The 26402-nt window shown below is 39.2% G+C and overlaps 1 protein-coding gene across 2 annotated transcripts; it reads right to left on the reverse strand.

Annotated features, from left to right (window-relative positions):
• Positions 1 to 204: 204 nt before the first annotated feature.
• Positions 205 to 24999, reverse strand: TAMM41 (TAM41 mitochondrial translocator assembly and maintenance homolog; the record flags this gene model as incomplete). Of its 2 annotated transcripts, XM_082004832.1 has the most annotated exons (8): positions 23847 to 24999; positions 22275 to 22454; positions 20468 to 20560; positions 15531 to 15681; positions 13549 to 13694; positions 11185 to 11350; positions 8336 to 8398; positions 205 to 281 (listed from the first exon to the last, which is right to left on the reverse strand). In XM_082004832.1, the coding sequence occupies exons 1-8, from the start codon at positions 23982 to 23984 to the stop codon at positions 205 to 207; spliced, it is 1014 nt and encodes a 337-aa protein (XP_081860958.1). In that variant the 5' UTR covers positions 23985 to 24999. The 2 variants fall into 2 exon arrangements, with proteins under 2 accessions (XP_081860958.1, XP_081860959.1); XM_082004833.1 differs by lacking the exons at positions 8336 to 8398; positions 20468 to 20560; positions 22275 to 22454; positions 23847 to 24999 and having other exon boundaries at positions 15531 to 15621.
• Positions 25000 to 26402: the final 1403 nt, after the last annotated feature.

The following is a 26402-nucleotide window of genomic DNA, read 5'->3' on the forward strand; positions in this document are numbered from 1 at the left end:
TTACACAGTCCAGTGCCTTTGCCCTGCTACTATCAAACCTTCCCCACTAACAAAAGTTCCTATCTTAGTAGTAAAATTGGGCACGTAAATTACTAGAACAGACTTCTTAAATGCACTTTAATCTCTGCAAGTAGGCAATGCAACATCTGCAAAATATTTAGAGAAAAAGTACCATTTATTTACCCATATACAGTATGTCAAGACTCAGGATGTCTTCCTTAACCATCCCTTTGTCATTTTATATAGTTTCTTCATACTGTAAGTTATAGATTTCTTTGCCCCTAGAAAAAGAGAAACACAAAACCCAGAAAATATCAACAATTAGGAAGATTTAACTCAAACACTAGGTTCTTACTACATTAAGTAAAACATTTCCCTAGGAGAATAACAACCTAATCCCTCAGGCAGACATGCAAATAACCTCCTTGTCACATTCATTACACAGTAATAATGACACAAAGAAATACTTTCAACACTATCAAAGCACGCAAAATAGAATAGGTTCATTCTATTTTGAAGACAACCTGCCGATGTTGCGTACAAGCACATACAGTGACCGAGGTACAGCAAACATAGAGATTCATGATAAAACTCGTAACTAGTACAGAAGGAAACTTCTAATTTACATAGTTGTTCCTAAATGCTAAGTATAGGAAGGCTTTTAAACCATCTGTGTCTACTGCAGACCCTCACCAAACCAATACCTTATGCTTTTCAAGCCCTTTCTGCTCTACTGCTAGGCAGCGTGTCCAGCCGAGTAGGATTGCACCCTGGCCTGGTAAGGGACACCAGCAACCTGACAGACCCTGTTCTGCAGCAGGAGACCCAAGCAGGACTATTTAGAGAAATCCAGGCTGTTAGGCACGCAGGTTAATTAGCTGGCCAGGAGTATGAGAAGAATCTAGTTGTCAAAGCATTTCTGCTTTTGAGACAGGAGCCCACCACCAAATTCTGTAGAGTAGATGAGGCCTAATCATAAGAACCACAGCAATGCCCAAAGCTGTGCAGCCAAAATTTTACTCAAGGGGGGAGGGGGAGGGAGAAAGAGACTGAACCAGGACAAAAGAACAGTCTGCTCAAGCAAGACAAGCAAACTCTGCACGACTGGTAGACAACAAGCTTTATAATTCCAAATTCTACTTCACCAATTTCTTCTGCTAGTCAAATTTTAGTTAGCCTTGCTTCATGCTATACGTCATTGATTGAATGTAATCAAACATTGCACACCAGCAGCAGCTTTCCATGACAAACAAACCCACAACATTGCTATGCAAAGGCTTGTGAATTAAAAATGAAAACAGAATTTTTGATTTTTTTTTTTTAATAGGAAATGTGCTGGTGACTGTTGAGGTGGAAATCTGTTCTGGTTTCAACAAGCTGTGAAGTACATTATAACCTCCTTCAATATTTTGTTACTGCCTCATCCTGACTAATGGCAGCTACCGTTTCATAACTGAGAGAATAGCATCCCCGCAAGAGAATGAAACTGCTCGACTTGCATAATGAAATGACATCTTTATCCTTAGGTAAAAAGCAGTAATACTGAGATGATGATGGGTATGGAAAACCAGATTAATAAGGCATAGACCCAGGTAAAGAAAGAAGCAAAAATAGTTAGATGATGACAGACAGCTGTAACTTGGCAGCACTGCCAATATCAGAAGTATACCATGGACACCAGTGTGAATACCCTGTCATAGGGATGTTGTCTGGACCAATTTTGCTTCAGAGTAACCTGCCTGTTGCTTGTTTATTATAAACCTCGTATGAAGCCAGAATAGCTGTCGTACTCTACCATCATCCTGCAGCAGCCCACAACTAGTAAACTCTGGTAAATACTACTATACCATTACGCTAGGCCTACAATGAAGGAAGGTATTTCTCAATTTTCATAAAGATACAGAAGGATTTTGCAGCAGTCATTGCCTCCAACCTTTTAAAAGTTTTAGATATGAAGGGATTGAGGATGACTCCCACACAATTTGTAAAGTGTACCCTTAGAGTTAAACACTTCCCGAAGTCCTAACAGAGATGAGCCTTCTCTTACAGAACGAGAGTAAAAAAAGACAGCCTTTTGCTGGATTTAGTCATCTAGTATTTGGAAACTTAAAAACAAAATATCGTTAGTCTCGGCATTTCAGCAGGCTTCTGAGAGCCTTGCCAGTAGAGCTACTTATTTTTCCTCCTTCCAGCTTTTTTTGATTAAAAAACCACCCCAAAACAAAACAGCGAAAAAAACCCCAACATAAAACACAGAGTGACTTTTCAGATTACAACAGAGTTTAATCATACCCTTACAAATTCAAAACTGAGTAGGCAAATTTTTAATGCTGCACAACAAGCTTTTGATTTATTGTCTTAATTTTGACACTTATATGCACAGATGAAAGTATGGTACATTATACTTGCTACAATCTCTCTCACATTTATTTAACTGAACACCGTTTACCTGACTAGACTGACTAAAAGTATACAGAAGCAGTATAGCCAGAAGTCACACAGTATGACACACCAGAAGAGATCTTCTGGAACAAATGAGCAACTTAGACCCAGGTTCTTCCATCCACTGCACTGCACTTTTTTGGGGGGTGGAGAAGCATGGTGAGGGTGGGTGGGAGGGGAGTATGATAATATTTTATTTTGAAAAGACCTTAGCAAGTAATCAAATGAAGGTAAAAATACGTTAGGTGAAAGATGCATTCAGTACTAGCAGTCTAGAGGCACCAGAAGTCAAATGAGTAAGCAGTAATAAGGAAAAGCACATGCTCTATTTCTGAAGGAATGTGATGGCGAGAAGAAAGCCTATAACAACAAACACGCTGTATATAATCAGTTTTGCACTTCTTGTGCATCTAGTTGCAATTTAAATAAATTCAACTTTACCTTTTGTAATCAATCATCTGTACATATATTTTCAACTTACATATGGGACGCACATGGTTTTGTAAGCTCAAACATTTCTGTATTTGATAGGCTTTTGCTAAAAGCAAGCAAACTAAAGTCACAATGGGCTTTTCTTTGCAGCATCTTAAATAACAAGTAAATAATAATGTAAATTCCGAAGCGCCTCACATATCTGCTTTAAACTGCACACAGTGCAAGAATTCCAGTCACAGAACAAAGCCAGAGTGAAGCTCAGGCACAGCACATAAATGAAAGAAGCGGTTCCAATCCCCAAAGTTTTAAGCTCCGTAACTGTACGGCTTTGAAAATTACTGTCCAGTCTCCTAGATACTACACTTCCACGATACAGCCCCTTGAATACCAAAATTGCTCTGCCAGAATCGATGCTGTTCTGCCATTCCAACGAAGTCAGCGTACTTCTGGAAGCACAGTACAGCATGTGGCAAATCAACAGTAACACAGCTGATACAGCCCTGCAGGACTGTAATTAACTGCATTGGCACCGCAGCCGGCAAGTCAGCTTGTTCTATCAGCTTGCCAACCCACTCTGCCTCTTGCCGCAGCTCAACATAAAGAGATTTTTCTCCTTCATATTTTCCCCCTGCAGGGAGCACTCTACTGAACTCCACCCACTAGAGCCTTATGTAGTAAGATGCTTACATTTCTGCCCTAGCACATCATGCTACAAAGCAAAATACAGGTTTATACATACAGCTGGTTTCTTAAAGCAGCCCTCAGGGTGATGAGTCACATCTGTAGTAAAAGTTAATGGTTGTAATTATGGCTCAGTCTCAGACTCCGAAGCAGTTGGACCACATGAAAATGTCTTTCTACTTTAGCTATGAATCTATGACTCGGTGGTTCCACCTCCCCTTTAGATTTTTCCACTATATGATACAGAACAAAGACCTAATGCACATGGAATCAAGACCACAAAATTTCAGCGTAAACATCAGTTGTATCTGGTTTTACTTAAGAATCCATGTTCGGTTTTTTGGAAGTGTTAGTGCTGTAGGATAGTAATTTGGCTATAATGTAAGTCCCCCAAAGTTTCCCAGTACATATGTCTGGCTATGGTATTCTTCATTTCCTTTTGAAAAGGAGGGCTACTGCTGAAGACCTGTTGTGTAGAGGCAGATAGTTATATATTGTCAGTGTATCATACTGAGACACATGCAAACTTTTTCACACATATTTACAGTGAAGCACAGTGGTATGCCGTATCTGCTCAGGCAGCTCATCAAGACAGCCATTAACACAAATCTACAGAGTATTTTATATGTAAAGCTGTCCCGTACAGTTAAAAAAAAAAATTCCTTGAAGACATAGTATACTAATATCCCAACTCTAAGAAAACAAATGTTATTCACAGAGCAGCTGCGAGCATTTGTGCTAACTTAAAAGGATCTTGAACAATTGCTTCAATTGATTATTTAATTCATAGTATTTTATTTACAAGAAATTTCCAAGGCTTGCAGCATTCCTCTAGTAAGATATAAAGAAGAAATCTAAGCTAAAGAAGTATCAACATCTCCTTCAGAGGAGCTAAATATAAGAACTCCAGAGTTAGTTCCCAAAGACCACGCAGACTCTGGCTATGTGGGAAAATAAATCAATGATGGTGCCATCTCTAATGGGAAACAGAGAGGCAATCTCGCCACAGACTCGAAGAAATACACAGGCACATTTTCAAAAACTAAATAGGGCATTTAACAACAAACAAAAACATAGAGCTTGAGCTCAACTTTAAAACCACATTGGCAGAGAAAGATGAAAAAAGTTCTCTTAAATGGGTTGAAATTCTTTATTTTGCTTGTGCTCGTTGCCAATAATGTTAATACACAGCATGCCATCTCAGCAACGACTATTCCTGATTTAACATTTAATTTAGAAACATACTGTACATTGGACTACTATGCTACAAACCAGAGAGTAGGCATTTCACTTTTTTTTTGTTCTTAAGATAAAACAATCAGCTTAGGAAATACATGTCCCCCGTTACATTTCAAAAAAAATTATGGCCAGGTAATGCAAACTAATTCTTTTGCAAGCAGGCATAGGACTGAAGTGCTTGTACAGTTATTAGGAACAGCACGAAAAAAAATAGTCAGAGCTTATTTAATGGAGCCACTAATTTCGTGACTCTCTCTCATAATTCCCTTATTTTAGCTGCTCCTCTTAACATAAGCACTGCAGGAGGACAAAGCCATGATACTCTTCCTTCAAGTGTCTTCTAGAAAGTGTGAACAAGGGTCTTAGGGGAACAGAACATTAGACAAGATTTGGTTAAAGAACCAAGAAAGAAATACAGCATCCTTAGGGATTAAATTTAAAAGCTCAACACCTTCCTGTAACACATGAGTCAAGCAAACACTTTCAATGTAGAAGCCACAATGTTTTGTCTGTGTACAGTATGTATCTATATGAATATCAGCTGATAAGAGCCCCAAGAAACGGCAAAGCAAGGTGAACAGTATTCATGCCGCCTGCCTCCTAAGGATGAATTTTTTAAATTAAGAAACTGTGATTGGGAGAAAATCTTCATTAGAAGGTGCAGCAAGATTTAACATACACTCAATTATGAATGTTTGGAGAGAAGGATTTTTTGAAAACAGGCAAAAGGCTTCTATTAACTCCTAAACCAGTGGAAATCCATCCCTCCTAAATTCCAGGGAAGATCACTGAAGATATACAAACATCACATCTGAAAAATATTGAGGTTACGCCCCAGTCAGTTAAATTTAATTTCTTCTTTCATGTGCACTACAATATAGGTTTTTTATTACAAAAATACTACTTCTATGTTTCAGTCCATCTTCAGTGAGTGAAACTGGTGGTGCTCTCCCACACAGGCTTGTGGGGGAAGCAGGGCTATGCCTACATCACAAAGTGAGGCACTGCTCACTTCATGTGCGGCAGCACACGTACAGACACACTCCTGATCCTAACTGAAGCAGCAGGACTCCTTTCCTCCAGCCAGGGTGGCCTGCACAGCGATGCTCAGGAAGGTTAGCTCTACCAACAAGTTTTGCATTCATTGAACAACATTCAGAGGTTAGGAAATCCCAGAAACAATCCTTTTCCAAATCTAATTCATTTCCCTTGGCACATAATCTCTGAGTAACCCCGAAAGATCAATTCTCAATTCTGTTGCTAATGGTTTTGGCTGGATTCTGGCTGAAGTGCATAAATACAGTTAAAAATAACACAAACTAAATTATGCTACAAGTAAGAAAACTAAACTCTCCCAAGCCTCCTCGCTCAAATTTGGCTTGTGTTTGAGGCAAACGATCACAAGTGCTTTGCTCTACCTGAATCAAACCACAAAAAATGCATTTTCAACACCAGAAGTACTAGCAGAAAATAGATGGTTTTAGATGTAAGTGTTACTCTATGTAACTGGCTGGTAAGAAGACAACTAGAGTTTGTTTTAAAGGGAAAAACACACCACTAGATATAAACTGAAAAGCAGGTAAGACAATGGAAAGGCATTTCACAAACACCTAGTCAGGTGGACAAAACAGAAAACACAGTAAAAATTACAAGTCCTACTAAAAGATGCATTACAACGCCTACAAAAGCCCTAGTAACAATATAGGCTTTAAGTGACTTGCTGCATGACATGCAAAGGAGCTAACAATTCCCAGACGTGATGTTCTGTCTATCAGAACGGACAGAAGGCGAGCATACATAATCTGACGAAGTTTAGCTGTTTTTATTCATACTCTTGCAGTTACACACAAACAGCTTTGCTCCCCAGGCAGACAGGCTGCTAACTTTCACAAGCACTGAATTAAACATAACGCTGTCTTTGGCCCCTCGCCTGCAACTATTTTGCTCTACAAAATCTACTCTCCCCGGCTTTAGAAACAGATAGATTACAAGCTGGTGTTTCTAAAAGAGGCATGTTACAATACAAGAAGTCGTGACCACTGGTAGGTAATTTTGACAACAAACCCTAGAAAAACATCACCTATTTGGTTGGAAACCTTACATTAGAAACTAGTACCTACAATATGACTAACTCCTAAAACAAAAATTTGCTTTTCTCAGATGGAGTTATGTCCTTAGTCTCCTCCAGCTACTAAAGTTAGGCAATAGTTTTGTCAGCCTTCTTCCATTTAATAGAACTAGACTATTAACAGAAGCATATAAAAAGTACAGCTATTGCTGCTTATTTTACTCAGCAGACCACTAATGGTCCTGAACACTGCAACCTGTGTTTCTTTACAAGGAGGTAGGAAATATAATGTGGAGCCACCAACTTTAATTCTAAACAGGAAGGGAATAGCAGCTGTAGAAGTCTCGATAAGGACTGCTCAGTAGGAAACTATACAGCTGCCTTTAAAACCAGTAATGGCATAATTTGTATATAATTGCCTTTGTAGAAGAATTATGAATAGGTATGAATGAGTTCAGAAAATTATTTGAGCAACTTCATGCAAGCAGCAACGATTTTTCCCTTTGCAGATATTAAGACTACCTCCTGATCAGAGTTTTAAGTAAACGAAGGCTCAGTTCTTAAGTCTTTCTTTTAAATAAAGCTGTAGTGCTTTCAGCTTTTTAAAATGTCAAAACCAGGTCACCTTAAAATTAGATTTATTCCAGCACTCAGAAAACAGGATGAAGCCCCAGCTACATAACTGACAGAACTTCCATTCAGTTAGGAAGACTTCAACAGCTGAAAAGCATGACTAGTTTTCCCATGTTTCTACACAAGCAAGTCCTTTTTTTCCCGCCCCCTCCTTCTATACCTTCTCCTACATTGACTTTGTAATACTCAACTCTTTTTCTACAGTAATTAATTTTGAAGTATGAGAGTTACAGCAATATCCAGTGCTCACCAAGTATATCTCAGTTTGGAAAACATGTCCTCAAATACACACCTGTCTTCCAAGCCTGACAAAAGCATCACATCCTGCCAAACTTCTCTCCCTCAAAACTCCTCCCCTCCTTTATTTTATGATGAAGTAACCTTATAGTCTACATAACACACCAATATGACGTACTGATCATCTAGGGTTCTGCTCACATGTAGAAAGCCAGAGTGAATGAAGAAATATCTTTTTTCCATTTTTTAATACAAAAAGAGCAGAACTAGGGCACATTGGCCAAATCAAGCCCCACATGTAAAATTAAATCGAAGTCAGAGGTTGTTTTTTGTTACATTTGGGTTGTTGGGGTTTGTTGTTTGTTTAAGAGTCATGTATAGACTCCAATCCATATAGAGAGTCCTTTTGGCATTTTACAATTTCTCCAGAGTTATACAAATCTTCTGTTTTAAATATCAGTTTTAAATACCAGGGGCTTCCAAATAGATACCCAAAAAGTTTATTCTTTAAAATCCTGTAACAAGACAGTCTTGGGGCCCTATAATTTTACTTTGTGAAATCAGAAGGCCTGTGTTGATAGAAGTCACACACATTCTTACCAGCTGTTAGTATGGTTTTAGCACTCTGCACTATACTGGAAGATCTCACAATTCCCGAAATGCCTGCAGAGAGAAGAGCACACAGATGTTAACCATCTTAGCAGTTTTGTGGGGATTTTTTTAATCCTCCAATATACACAAAAAACTTAAATCTTTTTCCAGTTATCCAATCAAGCCAGCCTGAAAGTAAAACATACACTTCAGCTGAGAAAGTTTGTTTCTGTCCTGCTTTGTCATACTCATTGGAAATATTCTCCAAGCTATTTTAGATTATTTTATATGTAACACACACAAAAAAAACCCCCCAATATTAGAAGAGATAACAACCAGAAGGAATTGATCAATTAATTCACGTAGTGTTCCCATTATTTCTCTGAGACGATTAGTCACAAAGAATTCAGAGTTGTTTCATATTAACTTTCTAGAGCAGAACAAATTATACTAATTGTTTACTTCAGTATAAAATTCGGATTTTGCACTTCCCTGATGAAGAAGAGATGCCTATACTGTGCAGTGTTTGCCTGGCTTTTTTAAATTACCAGCTTTTGGAGATAAGGCTTGTTTACCACTTCGCACCGTGGCACATTCAGTTCTCATTGCCCAATGGTTCTCAGGTATTAATGGAATAGTAAATAAAACATTAAAACTTTTTTTGAAAAGTATTAAGTTTTATCTATTCTAACATATATATATATATAAGCATACTGATATGTGCAGAACAAAACTACTGTACATAACTAAATCTTAAAAATGTAGAAATGCAATAGTCCCAGAGTTAGTCTTCTAAACTGAAAGTTGTTCTTCTAGCCTTAACCAGAATGTAGAATATAATTTCAAATACTATTTTTAAATTCTTCTTTCAAAACCATTTCTATGAGGAAGAACAAAGCTTAGGGAAATCCATGAATAAGCAAGAGGGGTACAATATTCTACCGGAAAATAATTTGGGAGGGTAGGAATGGGCAGGGGAAGGAAACAAATAGCGTTGAGCTAGCAAAATACCTGGGGGCAATGCAATTCAAGTTGAGTACTCAGCTCTGTCTTGCAGGATTACCAAATGGCTTGTGCTGTCCTTTACCCATATTCTTGATTTAGGAAAATCTTTCAGCCACAAAAGTGAAAAGAGGCGTTTTGATTTGTTCTCCTATGAGTACAAACTGCTTGGCTTGAGAAGACTGTATCTATCCAATGTTTTGATACTGAAGAGCTGCACCACTGCGCACAGGCCACAGTCACAGCCATGCCTGCGATACCCCACATAAACGTAACCACAAGGATAGGTAGATCAACAACTCAGAGCTCTAAAACTACATGCAGCTCACAACCGCTGCAACTCCTGCTCCCAGATTCCGTTATTGTCACATTACTGTTGCAGTTCAGCCAGTGTAGCATAGAAGCTGCCATAGACTGACATGAAAGATGCTGGACACCTTGAGGTCCAGGTGCAATTCATCCTATACTGTCAACAGAGTACCACAACTCTCAGGAGCTTTATATCCCCAAACAGAAATCAGCTTAACTGCTCCCTCCACAGTTGGATAGTGGCTCTCGGGTATCCAGGAAGTTTTTGCTGTGCTCAGGGAGCTCGCAAAATTATCCACCTGGAACTAAGATGTGTCAAGTTCTTTAAAAATGTAAAAGGACTCTTCAAGTACTAAATATTTTCATTTTTCTGCAGCATAAGAAAACATTCATGTCTGCAGCATAAGCTTTAACTTGCTCATACAACATTATCTTGCCTCAGAGAAGCTACCTGTGATGATGAGAAACACCTCAATCTTTTTCCTCAAAGCCTGAGTTCTCCGCCAGAGCTCACATATCTGGACTAACTATGAAAACTGGGAAAGGTAATGACAGCAAGCTAGAAAGTTAACTTGGCATGACTGATAGGATATATAGCTTAGTATTTAGATGAAGTTATGCCAGCCAATAAAATCCTGAAGGTGTAAGCATCCCAGAGTCAGATGGTCTAAGTAGGCCACACTAATTCCTAAAGACTACTTCTTTCAGAATCCAAAACAAAACATATCTTTATCAGTAGGAATGCTGTTTTTCTAGTATTGCAAACAAACAAATCCAAAACCATGCTTTTAGGAATGTATCTCAAGACCAACGTTTTATTCTCTTCTCTCTAAAGCAGTGTGCCCAGGTGGCCAAGGAGGCCAACAGCATCCCGGCTTGTATCAGAAACAGTGTGGCCAGCAAGAGTAGGGAAGTGATCGTCCCCCTGTACTCCGCACTGGTGAGGCCACACCTGTGTTCACCTACTGTGTTCAGTTTTGGGCCCCTCACTACAAGAAGGATGTTGAGGTGCAGAGGGCAATGAAGCTGGCAAAGGATCTAGAGAACAAGTCCTACAAGGAGCAGCTGAGGGAACTGGGGTTGTTCAGTCTGGAGAAGAGGAGGCTGAGGGGAGACCTTATCGCTCTCTACAACTCCCTGAAAGGGGGTTGTGGCGAGGTGAGTGTCGGTATCTTCTCCCAAGTAACAAGAAATAGGGCAAGAGGAAACAGTCTCAAATTCTGCCAAGGGAGGTTTAGATTGGATATTACTAAAAACTTAGTCACTGAAAGGGTTGTCAAGCACTGGAACAGGCTGCCCAGGGAAGTGGTTGAGTGACCGTCCCTGGAGGAATTTAAAAGACATGTAGATGTGGCGCTTAGGGACACGGTTTAGTGGTGGACTTGGCAATGTCAGGTTTGTGGTTGAACTCTATGATCTTAAGGGTCTTTTCCAACCTAAATGATTCTATGATACTAAATCATCCTTCTGAACTAGAAGAACATGTACAATAAATCTCCATATCTATCATGCCTTAAATGAGATTACAGACACTGATCTAGGCCTACCTTGATGCACCACAAATCCGCAGTCAGGGTCATGGGCAACTTGCAGTAAAATTTCCTCCACATCTCTGTTTTTACCGGGAGGGTCTACCAGAGAAGTTATCTTTTGTTGCAGAGTCCGTGGCAAAGCCATTAGTTGTGTAAATTGGCCTTCTGGACTTTTATCAATCTAAACGTTTTAAAAATAAGACAGTAAAAACATTGTTAATAAAGTAAGTTCTTTTTTCAAAGAAGTCAGAAAAGTCTTTTGGCTATCTTTGGCCTCTGATAAATATCTCAAAGAATATGATGCATTTTGCTTGTAAAAGTCATTGACAATGCTACTGAAAACTTCCCAAGCACTGGGAAATGCAGTATCTCAGTTCTGAAATAACTCAATGCAAAGATGTTAATTTTTATCCAAGGGAAGACTAAAGTACATGCATGATCTTGCTGCCTCTGCAAGCAACTTTTCATTGAAACTGTATCATTTCTGTTCTATCCAATTTCCTTTGGAAACAAAAGTACACTACAATGAAAAAAAAAAGTTCCCAAAAGACCACTTAGCTCAGTTTTTTCTGCCTGAACATAATCAAACTATACACACACACATTTCAAGTTAGTTTGAAAAACATTTTCTCTGCTTTAAACTCAAACCACATCTGGTTTGTATAATTTGAAGGAAACATTCATTTCACATTTTCCAATCTAAATCAGAAATTCAATGACCCTGTTTTGAATACAATGATACCAATGTGCAGGGCTGTACGCATTTATACAAAAAGTAAGCACAAATACTGAAAAATGCATAATGGAGTAGATCCTTCCAAAACTGGAGGAAAATATGAAGAGCTCAATTCCTCCCACACAACTCTTTAGACAGTTCATGGATACATCAGACAGGAGTCTAGTTGCCCTATACACTCCCTTTAGTCAATAGGGAGAAAATGATATCCAGATGAATCACCCACTGACTACAGAGGAAGCCGACAACGACCAGGCTCTTAACATTATGTGGGAGGGAAGAATCCACGCCTGAACCAGAACTGTAAGAACTAGTGTCTGCCTTCCATTGTTTTTGAGGAACCTTTTAAGAAAGGACTTTCTCTGTAACTGTGAAGATGTATACTTGGAGAAGGGGTTTCTATTCTGCGTTAAAGAGCACTCCCGATAGCAGTCATCCTCTTCAATCTGGGGAATAACTGCCAATAACCAGACCAAGGTGTGAGGAATACATTATTAAAGCACTTTGCTCAAAATCAACAGTAAAAATATAGCATTTAATCAGCAGCCTTGATGACTATTATGGAATTACTGACAGATTTATTATCCAGCAACTTATTTGTAGTATGCTACTAGGATTTGTAAAGGTAACACAACAGGGACTACTATTCTAACTAGCCATTTTCTTGGACAAAGCATTAATGATTCTTTTCAAAATTATTTCAAATACTTCTTTGACTAAACTGTTCGAAAGCACATTGGTAAGAAAACACGGAGACAGGTACAGTATAATACAGATTTGCCTATGCTGTACTCCAAAGTGTTGCAGTAAAACTATTCACTGTACTCACGCTTGCTTGTATCTGTACTTCAGTTTCTAAAAAAGACATGTCCTAAAAGGAGACATTTGTGAGACAATTGCCAAGGAGACTTGAGGATAAAGAGATACCCATGTCCATGAGACAACCCATGCTATTTCTAACTTCACGTCAAAACGTATATCACACTTGAATATTCAGACATGGACATGCATACATACAGGAGGAAAAACGGCTGTTGGACCCCTGACTGTGGCACCTCTCCCCTAAATGCAATGTTATACCTTATGCCAGAAAGATGGAATTCAAGATACTGGTCATTTTGTATACCTGTTTCCCAAATACTAAGAAAATTTTGGTTTAGTAGGGGTATTTAAAGGTAATGCCAGAATTTTATTTGGGTTTAGTCAACTGATCTTCATAACTAGCACTCTAGGGGGGGTTTCTGAGACGCAGTTTTTGATGGCAGAAAGTTGCACCTCTAAATTACAGCCTAATCGTTTTAACACAAACCATATGTTTATTCATCACTTCCTAGACTGTTGTTTCCATATGGTAGTCATTAGAACACATGTTTTGAAACGATCTTCTCTTGTTCCCTTGCTAGGGCTCTAGTTCGGTGTCCATACTCAAAGAAAATGAACAGTAGTTCCCACATATGCAGAGACTGGTATTTAAGACAAGTCTTCCGGTTACAGAACTAACTAAACAACAGAAACATAACAAACAGGACATACAGTGACTAAAACTGCTCGCCTTAGCGTATGGCATAATTCCTGCCTTCTGTCAATGTGATAAAGCACTTCCACTTGCTTGTTTTAAAAATGGTTCGAAGAAGAACACTTGCCTCTAGCCTTCCCAGATGGTGCTTATATACCACTTGAGGGCAGTCCTGTAATATGTTACTGTACAGCTTCTGAAAATGGGGAACATTAGGTTTCACTATGTTCTGCACTTTCAATCTGTCTTCTCCTATTACCATTCTGAAATCACCTAATCAAGAAAAGAAAAACAGTTAATTCATTAGGAAAAAACTGGAAACTCGAAGAATGTAACAGCAACCAACATAGCACACAGGTGTTATCTAAAACTTTACTCTCCAATTCTACCAATGCCTATATAATCCACAATAACGTTCACCTCCTAATAGTAAAAAAAACCCCAACCTACTCAAATATCTTCAAGCACAGAAAATAAGTTCGTAATACAGCATTCATCTACTTCTATTAGGTACCACCCTGGTAACTTCCAGGGTTACCAGCCAGGAGTTACAGGCTCAGTGCAGCACATATCAACAAACAAAATGCTGAATCAATTTGTTTTCCTCACTTCCCACATTCAGGAGATAAATGTTGTTGCAAGGTGGCAACTTGCTAGCATTACTTAGCTCATTTCAATTTATGCCAAGCCACAAAACAAACACTTTCCCTATAAATGGTACTGACTCTCTGAAATGCATAAAAAAATAAAAGGATAAACATTTTCCAAATTAAAGCATGAACAACTCTTTTCAGCGGTCTCCAAGGAGACTGATTAGGGTAACACATAAAATCAATTTTGTCTACTAATACACCCTCTGAAAAGTTTAAGACTTAAGACAATGGCAGCAAAATAAAATATCCACAAACACGTTGTTGACAGCCTTTTTCTTGAACATTCCCAACCGAAAGTCTTACTGCCTTAGCTTCGTTCACACAGCAGAGTCAACTGAAACATCTCACAGAATGGTAACAGATCTCCCGCATTTTTGGTTAATTGCGCTGTTTCAAAGGACATGTAAAAAAGTATCTTGGTCACTAGTGCTCACCAAGAACCTAATGGACAGGCTTCAGGCGGGCAGGCATGCAGTCCTGTACCAAGCATCCCTGGTTAGCAACCCTTAGCCATCCCACTGTCAGTACCCTCTTTACTTTACTACCGCTTTCAAACAGACGACTCAGGAAAAAAGTGCTAAGGAAAAGCTGAACAAATTGCAGTCTAAACTGACCAGAGAAATACCACATAAAGAACAGTTAACACTCCTCAGTAGAACCAAGCTGCAGCTTATAAACTCTGCTTGCCTACCTGGGATTTTTTTTTTTTTTTTTAAAGCCAAACCTGCATTTCTATATGAGCAAAGAAAGTGCTGTGTAAAGTACAACTCCAATCAAACTTGTTAATAGCTATTTCATTAAGGATATCAACATTTAAATAGCAATGCTGAATTGAATTGTAACAATTAAATCTTGTATCGAAGAGACATCTGGAGTAATGTCTTAAATTTTTTCCATACCAATTTCCTAACTAAAGAAAGGGGGAAATTCTCTTACCAAAAAAAGAGTCAACAAATACCAACCAGGAGGTGAGTGTTAAATGTACATTGAAGAATCATAATCTGCATCTTTAAGTTAACTAAATCAGAACCTCAAACATCGCATATTCAAGAAGTAAGAGATAACAAAGCATGGGTCAGACTATCAGATGAATCAACATTACACAGAGTGAAAACAAAATTTTTTTTCCAGGGTTTTGAACCATTACAACCAAAATACAATCCCTACAAACAGGAAAAAACCCAACATTATTTCACCATATTCAATTGCCCATACTTAGCTGTTCATAAATCAAGCAGGTATAAGATACATATTTGTTTATGTACCTGTTTTCTATGAATAAGCACAATTAGTCTTTGCCAGCCATTATATACCAGAACAGTAAAATATTGTTATCTGAGCATGCAACACTGTAGGCCCAAAGCAGATGATTCATTGTACATTAGACTTTCTACTGTGGTACAACAGCTCCAACTACAGCTTTTCTCCTCAAAGGCTTTAGAGACCATATACTAACCGGAATAGGAGAGTCCTGCAATCTGCATATAGAGGTCTTCTTCAGAGAAACTTTCTGGTAACATGAGAAAGGCTGCTGTAACTGCACTCTTCAGATTGCTCACAAGAGCAGCCTGCAGCTTGCTGTTCTCATTCTGTGTCAGTATTTTCACCTGAAAAAGCAGAGTCATTGGAAGCAAGACTTCAGGAAAGTGCTACTGAACATGGAGGTAGAAATGTTACCCAACCCAACGTGAAAAATAAATACGAAATTTATTTAAGATTAGATACTATTATTATGGTACAAGACTAGAGGGTGCCCTTTTGTTTACACAGAAATACTTCATACGTGATTATGCAACAAGAAAAAAGACCACTGTCACACTGAAAGACAATGGAATACCAGAAAGAGAGGCAAGCTTTCCTATTAATTTATTTTTTTAATAGAGGACTCCTCTATCATATGCTTCAAGTAGCTTCTTAGAAATTAGTTGTCCTCCTAGAAGAAGCAGGACTTTATTTTGCACTTTGTAGGCGCAGAATGTGAGCTCAATGGGTACTTCACATATACATGAAGAACAGATCACTGAAGTTGAGTGCTTCTCTTGACTGCCACAGAGAAATTAATTTTTAGGAAATATTCACACCATTCAAAACCAACTACAGAATCCAGTCACCTAGGATATGGAAATATACCGGAATAAAAAGAGGATCTTCAGCAAGAACTGAATATAGAAACATATTATTATAGAACATTAGACAGATGAAGCCTGCCTGGCTTACAAGATGGCCAACTATGCTCTTTCAGAAAGAACACTCTCAAGAATACCTGCCTGTCTTGAGTTTGTCCTTTTTCAGCATTCTGATTAAGCAATACCATCCTGCTTACAAGGGGCAGCTTCTTAATACTTGTTGACTTTAGAATACCTTAAAATGCAAACCCAGTGGCAGTTATGAACAAGTGTATCCAACTTGCTTCTACTCCCCAAAAGCCCATTCACACAGAAATGAGTTGCTTTCAAGTATTACTTGAAATTCTGCCTCCAAATATAAACCTGCAACAGCTAAGGTATACTTTCAAGTAAATATTTTCCTTTAGGAATCTAAATACTCTGTTAATGAAGAAAAAAAAAAAAGAGCCCAGATTCTTTACTAAAGAAAGTAAGACAATCAGACATATCTGCTACACAAAATTCTTCTTATAGAAAGGCCATTGACAAAGCAATGTCATGGCTGGCCAATACTATATTCAGAACATAATTTTTAATTACAGTGAAATTTTTAAGAGGGATAAAACTAGAACAATATCTCATTTTGATATGGCGGTAAATGCAACAGTATACAGGCTGCTTGTTTCAATCTTTTTGCACTAAAGCATGGGTTTGCCTAACATCAAATCCATATGATAGTCTGGAATTGGTCCAGGGTGGATTTTTGAAGGATGTTTTCCCTTTGATTTTAATTGTAAAAATAAAAAAAGAGTTCACTGTACAAACGAACGTTCCAGAATTCCTCCTAACTTCTCCTGCAAGTTACTGTATTTTTTTAGCATTAAAATGAAAGACAATGACAAAACACATTAAAATAACAATACACTCATCTGTCAGGAAGCCGAGAGTACATTTTGTTTCCTTGAAAATCAGGGAGAAGTTTACAGAGTGCATACAGACTTGCTCAGATAAGATCCAATACACAAGACAGACTGGTCATGAGCATAAATTAATATTTAAAAACTCATCAACTAATTCACTTATATGTACTTTCATAACTTGCTGCTACAGGGAAAAATCTAAGGAAAGACAGAAGAGAGAAGTCTGTGGCACCCCAAGCCATCACGCAAACTGCTTATACTGTAGGCTAGCCCTGGAAATACCAGCAAGGTATGGACATGTTTGTAAAACACCACAGCTACAGCCTTTTACAACGTGAAACCTCAGCAGAGATGCTGTTCATCCTCATGGAAGACCACAGACTTACTTTACTGAAGTAAAAGGAATAATCTCCTCCTCTGCTAAAAATACTCCCGAACATAAACCAGATTTTTTCAAAGGGAAATAATATGCTAGGCTTCAAAATTTAAACACATGAAATGCTGCAGTAGTGATACCATTTATGAACAAATTTTAAACAGTTCAGGTAGCTAGAAATCTCCCAGGAAGACAGACTGCAATAGTTATCACCAAGATATGACACGGATGAATGTTGATTCTGGTCTTCTTTCAGATTTACCACAAAAGTTAAGGAAGGCTTTTTCACAGTACAGAAAACTCATGATCAGAACTAGTCACTGTACCATGTCACATAAGGGGATTTATTCTGGATTTACAGTACACAGAGAATTCAGTTAACTAACAGTACAACTGAGACTTAAATTATCAAATATTTTAAATGAGAAATATATTCCATTTTATATATAAGCATGACCCCCAGTCATCACAACAGTTTAAAGTAGGAAATGTACTACCTTCACTGCTAGGAAATTCATACACAAGAAGCTGCAGGCGTGTGTACACAAAGATACTTACAGGCAAACAAAATACACAAAGAAAATCTCATTATAGAAAGAAAGGTGTCGAAAGCACTATTCCAGTTTGCCATTTAGCCACATCCACACACTGCTAAATATCACAAGGGGATTTTTCCATTATCTTTCCAAAAAAAAAAAAAGTTTTTACAGATTCGGACAATGGAGAAATTCTGTAAACAAATACGTGCTCTGTCACTCCTTCATGGGAATTTCCGTAATGTAAAGAAACCTAAACCTCCCAAGACCCACCTGAAAAGGACAAGATATTTCTATACAACATTCATACTCCTCTCTCTCACCTCGCTTCAACTTATTAACACTTCCTTCTTTTAATAGTTTCTCCAGGACAACAGTAAATATAGTTCCTTACTCTACAGCAATTACACCATGTTTAACAAAAATGCAGTAACACTTTTTATGTTTTTTAAAAAGATGCTTTTAAAAGTCTCCTTCCTCTGAAAACCAATTATGTGTCACTTGTGCTTTTTCATTTTACTTCTTAGGTACAGCAACATGTTTTTTCCCTTCAGGAGACCCGTCAGTTATGGAGAAATTACAACTAAGTTTATTCTATTTTTTCCAATACAGTTAAATGGGAATTTAGCTGATCAGCATTATAAATTTAACATAGGATGAAAAGCCAATAAACTTTTAACACAAACAAAGAAGCCTGGAAAGAAAATCAGCATTTCTAAGTGGCAATTCCAAACTCCATCTATTCTGCCAAACATTCTGGAAAGATTACTTGGTCAAGGCTACCAGTTTATAACAGAAACAAAACCTCCAGTGAAAATTAAGCCAAGATTTTCAAGCCAGAGCAAATGTTTTCGCTCATGTGCTAGAATAGCTTGGATAGCTTTCACTCATAGTGTGACAGCTTTGTAACGGAACACCAGAAAGGCGCTGGGCTCTTCCTCCTCCATATGAGAGTGAGGAGGAAATTCCCAGACAAACAAACAATATTAATCTGGCTTCAGTCAACTGTGTCCAGAAGTAGCACAAATGGTATGTAAGAGATTATAGTGGATAAGAAAACAAACCTAACCCCGTGTCTCCCTCCAAAAGAAGCTTATTGTACATTTTTAGGGAGTTAAAAAAAAAAAGCCTTCTATCACTATCACTTACAACATATATATCAAAACATCAAATCAGTTGTGAAGCCAGGACCAGCAGGCATTTGAAACCCATATAACAGATCTAAACAAATGATTTGGTCATTTTTTGTCAACACCGTATAACACTCAAAATCCTAGTTAGTGTTTTTATAGGTTCTACAGGAAGAGACAGTTTAAATATTCACCAAGTAATCTTTTGGTCCAATTCTAGTTTAAGTCCCGTAGTCTACACTCAACGCAAATTCCTGTGAACTTTATGAAAATAATCTGGACTGATTTCTTGTTTTATCTGTTAAACACAGATGTGGTATCTCCACTGTCTTGTTAGCAACCAACCAAAATACCTAATTCTGCCTTCTTATGCAAGTGTGTACTCCCATTGAATTTAAACAAAAGATATGAAGCGCGATTTATATACACTAAGACGAAAAACCCTAAAATAAGTCAAAGCAGCAGCAAATACAGTTACAATGAAAATGAATACTCAGTACTCATTGTTAATGCAAAATTCCGAATTATTTCTTCAGTTATTCTTCTCAATGTATTGAGTTTTGTTCTTTGTAAAGGTAACAGCTGTTCTAGCCTGTAACATGCTGTAATACATCCCTGGAGATACAGAAAAGCCTGAGATAATCTATTCAAACTTTCACCCCAAATTTTTAGTTTAAAAGCATAATTAACTTCTGTTCTGAGACTTGAACAGAGTTCTCCTCTCCTTCCCCCCTCCTCTCAAGAAATTTTAACTTAGCACTGCTGCCATCTGCTGAAAGCACACTGCATCAGGCACTCATGGGAAAGCAAAGACCTCATCTTTTTTGACGACACAAGCATGGAGGAGAAAAACCAACTTGCTTAACACATGGTTCAGTCAATTATAGAGACTTTAACAACACAATTAACAAGACAGTAACTGCACACCAAAGAAAATTTCATCTTTAAAGACTTCCATTATTTATCTATGTTAAATTCTGGCGACTCCTATATTCTGTTGCAAAAGGTAAATACTGCATTTAACATCAAAGGGACTTTGAGTTAATATAGTCCAGTTATTCAAGATTTACTACAAGCAGAAAGCTGTGATTAATATACTTACCTTTAGTTTCTTTTCACATAACACAGAATATAATTAAGGACTACATTTTACTTCCTTTCTGAGAGATTATCCCTCTAGGACCAGACTCCTAAATCAGGGCAGATTATTTGTTCAGTACTGATGCATAGATCCTTAACAGTTAAAGTTAAAACTACAACTGATAATTTTCCAGCCCTGTAATTTCCTGCAGTTCAAGACAGATAACTGAACAGATGAACAGTTACCGGTTTTTGTAGGCGTCCAGCGACATAGAGGGTTTTCCAGTGAAGTAAATCATCAATCAGGGTATCAGTGCTAATTACACCATATTTTATCATCTGGGAAAAAAGCAAAAAAAAGGCTTTTGAAAAACCATACACCTGCACCATTTTCACTACACGAAACTTACTATAACTATCATTAATTCTAAGGAACACACACCTCCAATAAAAAGCTGGATGCATAACATGAAAACATTTTAATGAACACAGGAGGTAAAAAAATATTCTTACTTACATGCAAACTTCTGGGGGGAAAAAAAAAAGGTGGAACGGGATGATGCAGAAAACCCCCTAAGATCCCTTCTAGAATCAAGTCACAATAAAGTCACCCTAGGATCAATCACTACAGTAGACTTAAAACCCCAAAGAAACTTAGTCTAGACAGACACTGACACTGAAGAGATCTGAACGTAAAAATACAACTGTTCATAAAAAGATTTTGGAAACGTTTTGTAACAGCCAAACGTTACAATAGTTGGAATAATCCACAGTATCCTTTATGATATTCAGAGCGCTAAAATAAACAAAGCTCCTAGCCATTTATGTGTACCATTACTGAGAGGTGAGGCATGTATCAGGGAGGTTTTTCTTTTACTCTTTGATGTTAGAAAACAAATTGTTAATTTTCTAGTTCATTTTCTGTAACTGGAAAAAAGATGAACTTTCAACAGTTTGTTACCAATTTGCACTTCTTGTGTTTCCAAAGATTATCACCACAGCAAGGCACTCAATTCCAGAATTTCTGGATAACAAAGGACCATAGACTGCAATATGACTGAGTCATTACAGCATGAGATAAGAGCATAAAGAGCCACGAAGAACAGAATTTCACAGCAAAGATCATTGGCCCTTAAAATAAAATCTAAAATCATACATAAAGCGAACAAGGTTTAAACCCTAAGTTCTTGCCTCATACAGATGCCTTTAAACAAAACAGCAAGTACGTAACAGACTGTCTCCAACTTTCTATGAAGAATTCTGACATATACCAAATATTACTGCCACCATGCGTGCTCTAAGAAACTTCTCTAAAGTATATAGTGCTTACATGGCATTTTTCCATGACTGTCCTTCATTTCATTTAATTTCCCATCTTTCTTAAAAGACCTTGCTTTCCCTATGTACAGTCAGTTACTACATGGCAAAAGTTACTCCAAATCAACACCAAGACAGAGAGATACAGTGTCTCCCTGCCCTGACTCCTATTTGCACTCCTCCTTACCAAACATAGTCTACACAGAGATGTAGGAGTATGACTTGCTGGACAAGTACTACTTACCTAGAATTATTAATTATACTAAGGCTTCACAGGTCAGGACATTAGCCATTAAATAACACAGATGTCAATTCCATCTCGCCATGTTAAATATTTGCATTTTATGTCAAACAAGCAGTAAGAATCCACTTTGCTATTACTACACGGTCAACTGCTGGAATTAAGGTCCTGTTTCCCCACGATACACTTTGCAACCACCAAAACTGGCAGACAGCAAGTAATAAGGAATATAAATTCAGTTTCTGCAGTGCTTTAGCTGTAAATTCCAAACATTGCTCACACATTTAAAGTGCAAGAGCAGCCACTCAGTTTCCTTTTTAATTAACGTGCCATTTGTGAAACAGTTTGAGACATAAATATTGAAGATACCATGAGTTAAGGACCAGTTACAGCCTACAAGATTTGCTTCCTGCAGAGAAATCAGCTTTAAACTGATCATTTCAACACTTCACACACAAATATTTGACTTAATTTACTCAAACTACTTGTACTTACCCTACCATTACATGGCACTAAAGTATTGTAGTAAATCCCTGCTCCATAGCTCTGTATACTACTTATCTGTTTTGGCCCAAAAACTTTTAGGAAGGAATAATGACTCCTGTTCTTCAACAAGTTCATCATATGCCAGGTCACAGAATCATCAACAGCAAACACAAAGTCCAGCATATTATTCTGTGGATAAGGAGAAAAGTATTGGGGTTTACATGTTAGGAAGCAAACGATGTTAATCATATTAATCTAAGACATACATAGTATCAAACTACCAGCTAATCATTTTTCACATGAGTAAAAAAACCCCACAAACATTCATGTCAAATACAGTTTAAAAGTTCTGATTAAGAAGTTGTATGTTTTCTTGCCAGTCTAGCCGAGACGGTCCAAAATTTCCCTGTCCTCCTGGTTAAGTGACCTCCCCTCCGAAACAGGGGAGCACACGATGCTCACGATTCACCATTCACCATCCTAGTTCACAGCTCTGCGTAACAGCTTAAACTGCTAACAAATAGGACTTTTGCTAATATGCGAGGCCATGAGTTGGGCGATGTGGGCAGATAAAGACAGCTTAAAGTTGGCAGCAAGAAACTGCACTTCTAGCACATTCACTTGCTTTTGCCAACAAAAGCAGCGCAACTCCAGAGACCTGTAACGTACAACGCACGCCATGCTCTTCTGAAGAAATAAGTCCACACACCCCCTGCACACAGACGAGTCGACAGTTTACAACTCATACCCACCACAAACTAATCTCTGGAGTGACACTGCTTCAGAGGTAGACATAGGCCTACCTCTCTCTGTGGCTTACTAATTTAATTCTGGGCTGCATCTTAGCTAATTAGTAAACACTACTACAAAGATAGCCTGTTAGCTACCTTTTTTCCCCACTCTTTTGAGTGAGGATGAGATGCTGTTAAGAGCTCTGAAATTCTTATCATCCTCTGGTTTTCTCTTCTCACAACGAAAAGTGAGACATATTTAAAGTCGCATTTGTGGGCAGTGCTTACCTGGCAAGCCATAACGAGCAGTACTGCCTATTAAGAATTTTTAAAAGGCCAAACACACAAAAAAATTTTGAAATGGCTATTTCCAAGCAGCTTGACCTCCAAACGATGAGGAAGCGGCAAGAATGACACTTCAGTGTGGTAATGTATTTTAAGTTACCCTCATACGCCCCTCAGCAAACAGACCCTTTGGACAAGCTGTAACTTTTTTTTTTTTTTTAAAGCCGGTGGTAAAGGAGCTCGCAGGCAGAGGGATACAGGGGCACCTGGGCTTCACACCGCTATAGAACGGCCGTCAGGGGCCGCCCCGGCGGACACCCACACGCCCACCGCCCCGCTCTTTGCTGAGGGGATTGGGGGGGGGGGGGAGTGTCGCCCCTTTGCGTGCGGAACCCGCCGCCACGACGGCGGCGGCTCCCGGTAACGCACGGCGCCACCTCCGCACCGGTAACGGAAAAGCACGGAATCCACGGCCACCGGCCGCCCTCCCCCGCCACACACCGCGGCGGCTGGGAAAGGGGACGCCGAGGGGCCGGCCCGGGCCAGAGCAAGCCGCCGCGCTCACCTCGCCGTGCCCGGCCGAGTCTCCCGCTTGCTGGAAGACTCCGGACCCGTAGGCGAAGGCTAAGCTCAGCTCCTGAGGGAAGTGCGCCAGGACCCGCCGGAACTTCACCCCCGAACTCGACAGCACCGGCAGAGCCATGGCGCCTGCCGGGCAGGGCCCGGCCCGCCTTCCCGCTTCTCCCGCTGAGGCAGCGGCGCGAGGAAGAGAGGCCGCAGCCGGAAGGGGTCGGCGGCGCCGGCGCGCAGCGCCCTCTGCTGTCCGGTGCGGGGCTGGCGGGGTGCGGCCACTTTCCCGCCCGGGGTGGTGGCCCCCTGCGGCCCGGGCGGGGCGACCCCGGGTGGGCGCGCGGCCGCTGAGGCGGCGCTGAGGGAGCGGTCCTCAGGGCGGGTGGCGGCCAGCCGCGCCCGAGGCCTCCCCGAGCGTCCCGGAGCCCCGGGAGGGTGTGTTCCCGCCGGTGAGGCCCCTTGAGGTGTCTGAGAGCGGGTCCCGGTGCGTTTCAGGCTGCGTGCCTCCTGAGGCTGTGCTGTCCCGCCCAACCCCGGAGGCCCGGTAAGCACAGGCTCCGGCGGCGGCAGCAGCGAAGTTATATTCAGCGGATGGGTTCGACTTTACGGTCTTTCCCCCTCAACCCCTTCTCAGTTTAATTCTTTTACGTCATCGCAGTTCTGTTCCCCTTCGTCCGTGATGTCTCCCGCTCCTCCCGCCTTTTTTTTTTTTTTTTTTTTTTGCTACTGATTCGAGCCTTCCCTGAGGAATTGTCACCGGCTTTATAGCTCGCTCACACATCCCCCATGCTACGAAAACAGAAAACCCACAGCGTTTAATCATTCCGTTTGTGCCCATGATTGTCTCGTGCTTTCCTCATACTGGGCCTAGCTCGGTTTTAATTTTCGAGTCCTACACAATAAACTTGCCTGAACTCAATGAGAGTACTAAATGTATAAAAATGGCTGACAAGATTGAAGTGGATCCTGTTTCCTCACGATACCTGTCTTCCCAAAGATCACATTTTATCCTCCTTCGTTTTAATGGCTTTCAAAATACCTTATTTATGCTGTACGCTGTTCTGAGGAAACACGGGCAGGTCACATCCAGTCTGAGGCGTTGCCAAGCTACATTTCATACTTGTGATAAATTTCAGACTTGATCAGGTCTTTAGACACCACTGGACTCCTAACGTCTGCTTAAAACCAACATACAAAAGGATCTGGAATTCTCTATAGCAGAAAATGCAGTTTGATATCCACAGTTAAGTCGCAATCTATACCACTGCTTTTGTGGGGATAAATTAGCGCATGTGTGTAAACCTGGCCATTAGGAATATTGGAGGGGAGCACCTGAGGCAAGAGAACAGTCCTTGTTACTGTTGGCAAATAATAGAAAACACCAACTATGTGAGGTGGGTGCCATTGTAAAACTGCATCAGACCTCTACTCTTCTGAGCTTTTCGGTATCGAATGACAGCCAGGCCCTTCCTTCTGAAGTCTCCACTCTGAATACTCACTTTCAGAGAAGAAACCGTAGTATACTAAAAGGAATGTGTGTTTACATTAGAAATAATCACATGCTAACTAACTGAATTTTTACTATTCTGAATAATAAGGTCCCGAAGGTCCAACTATGGCTTGGAGACTTGTTTTCCACTAAGATTGTGATTCAGTACCCAGTAGTGTCTTTGCACTGATTTAACTAGTCATAAGTCAGATCATGGACCTTGTTCTTTCCTTAGTAAAAGTATTTAAATTATTAGTATTTAACTTATTAATTGTATTAATAATATATTGATATAAATTGTTATATTAATCTATATTAATCCTAATTAATATTTATTATTTAAATACTTCATGGCACACAATATAAAAACCAGTAGATTTGTTGAGCTCACATTCAAAATTCTTTCCTATTGCTTAGGTTAGCAAAAGATTTTGCATTACTTTTGAGAGGAGGATCTAACTCTAAACCTCAATTTATGGAAGTATCCAAAGAAACATTTCTGAGGTACTATCTGATATTTGTCATCCTGATTAAAATGTTGGGATGCAAATTATATTTAATGCTAGTTAACCCATTTGAGCATTGGCTTCATGTAGTTTTTTTTAATGAGTTGTACTAATTTGGCACATTCGCAAGTACTGGTATGAATACATTTACTCAACGTTCAATTTTTTTAGTATATTTGCTGCAACTTTTAAAAGAGTTATCTTTAAATCGTGGGACTGCATGTGTTGCATGCTGCTACAAATGGTAACTCCTGTCTGGTTAGTAAACAATCTAATTTGCTTACTTAAGAATTTAAATTAGCTGACAAGGAAGGGTAGTAGAAGTAGCTGGTATTGCTCAATTAGTTCTTTTTGTGACCACTTAGAAAGCTTTCAAATATCTACAGTCCCATATTAGTCAAGTTTATTTTCTAAATTCTATTCACCTTTTTTATAGCTACCTGCAAACTCAAGAAAAGAAGAGCTCCATAATTCTCCATCATTAGTTTTATTAAAAAGATGATCAGAAGAGAGTAGGACAACAGTGGCTCACCATTAGAATTATCTGGAGGAAAGC

The sequence above is a fragment of the Phaethon aethereus genome (assembly GCF_964289735.1).
Source record: "Phaethon aethereus genome assembly, chromosome: 11".
NCBI classification, from domain to species: domain Eukaryota; kingdom Metazoa; phylum Chordata; class Aves; order Phaethontiformes; family Phaethontidae; genus Phaethon; species Phaethon aethereus.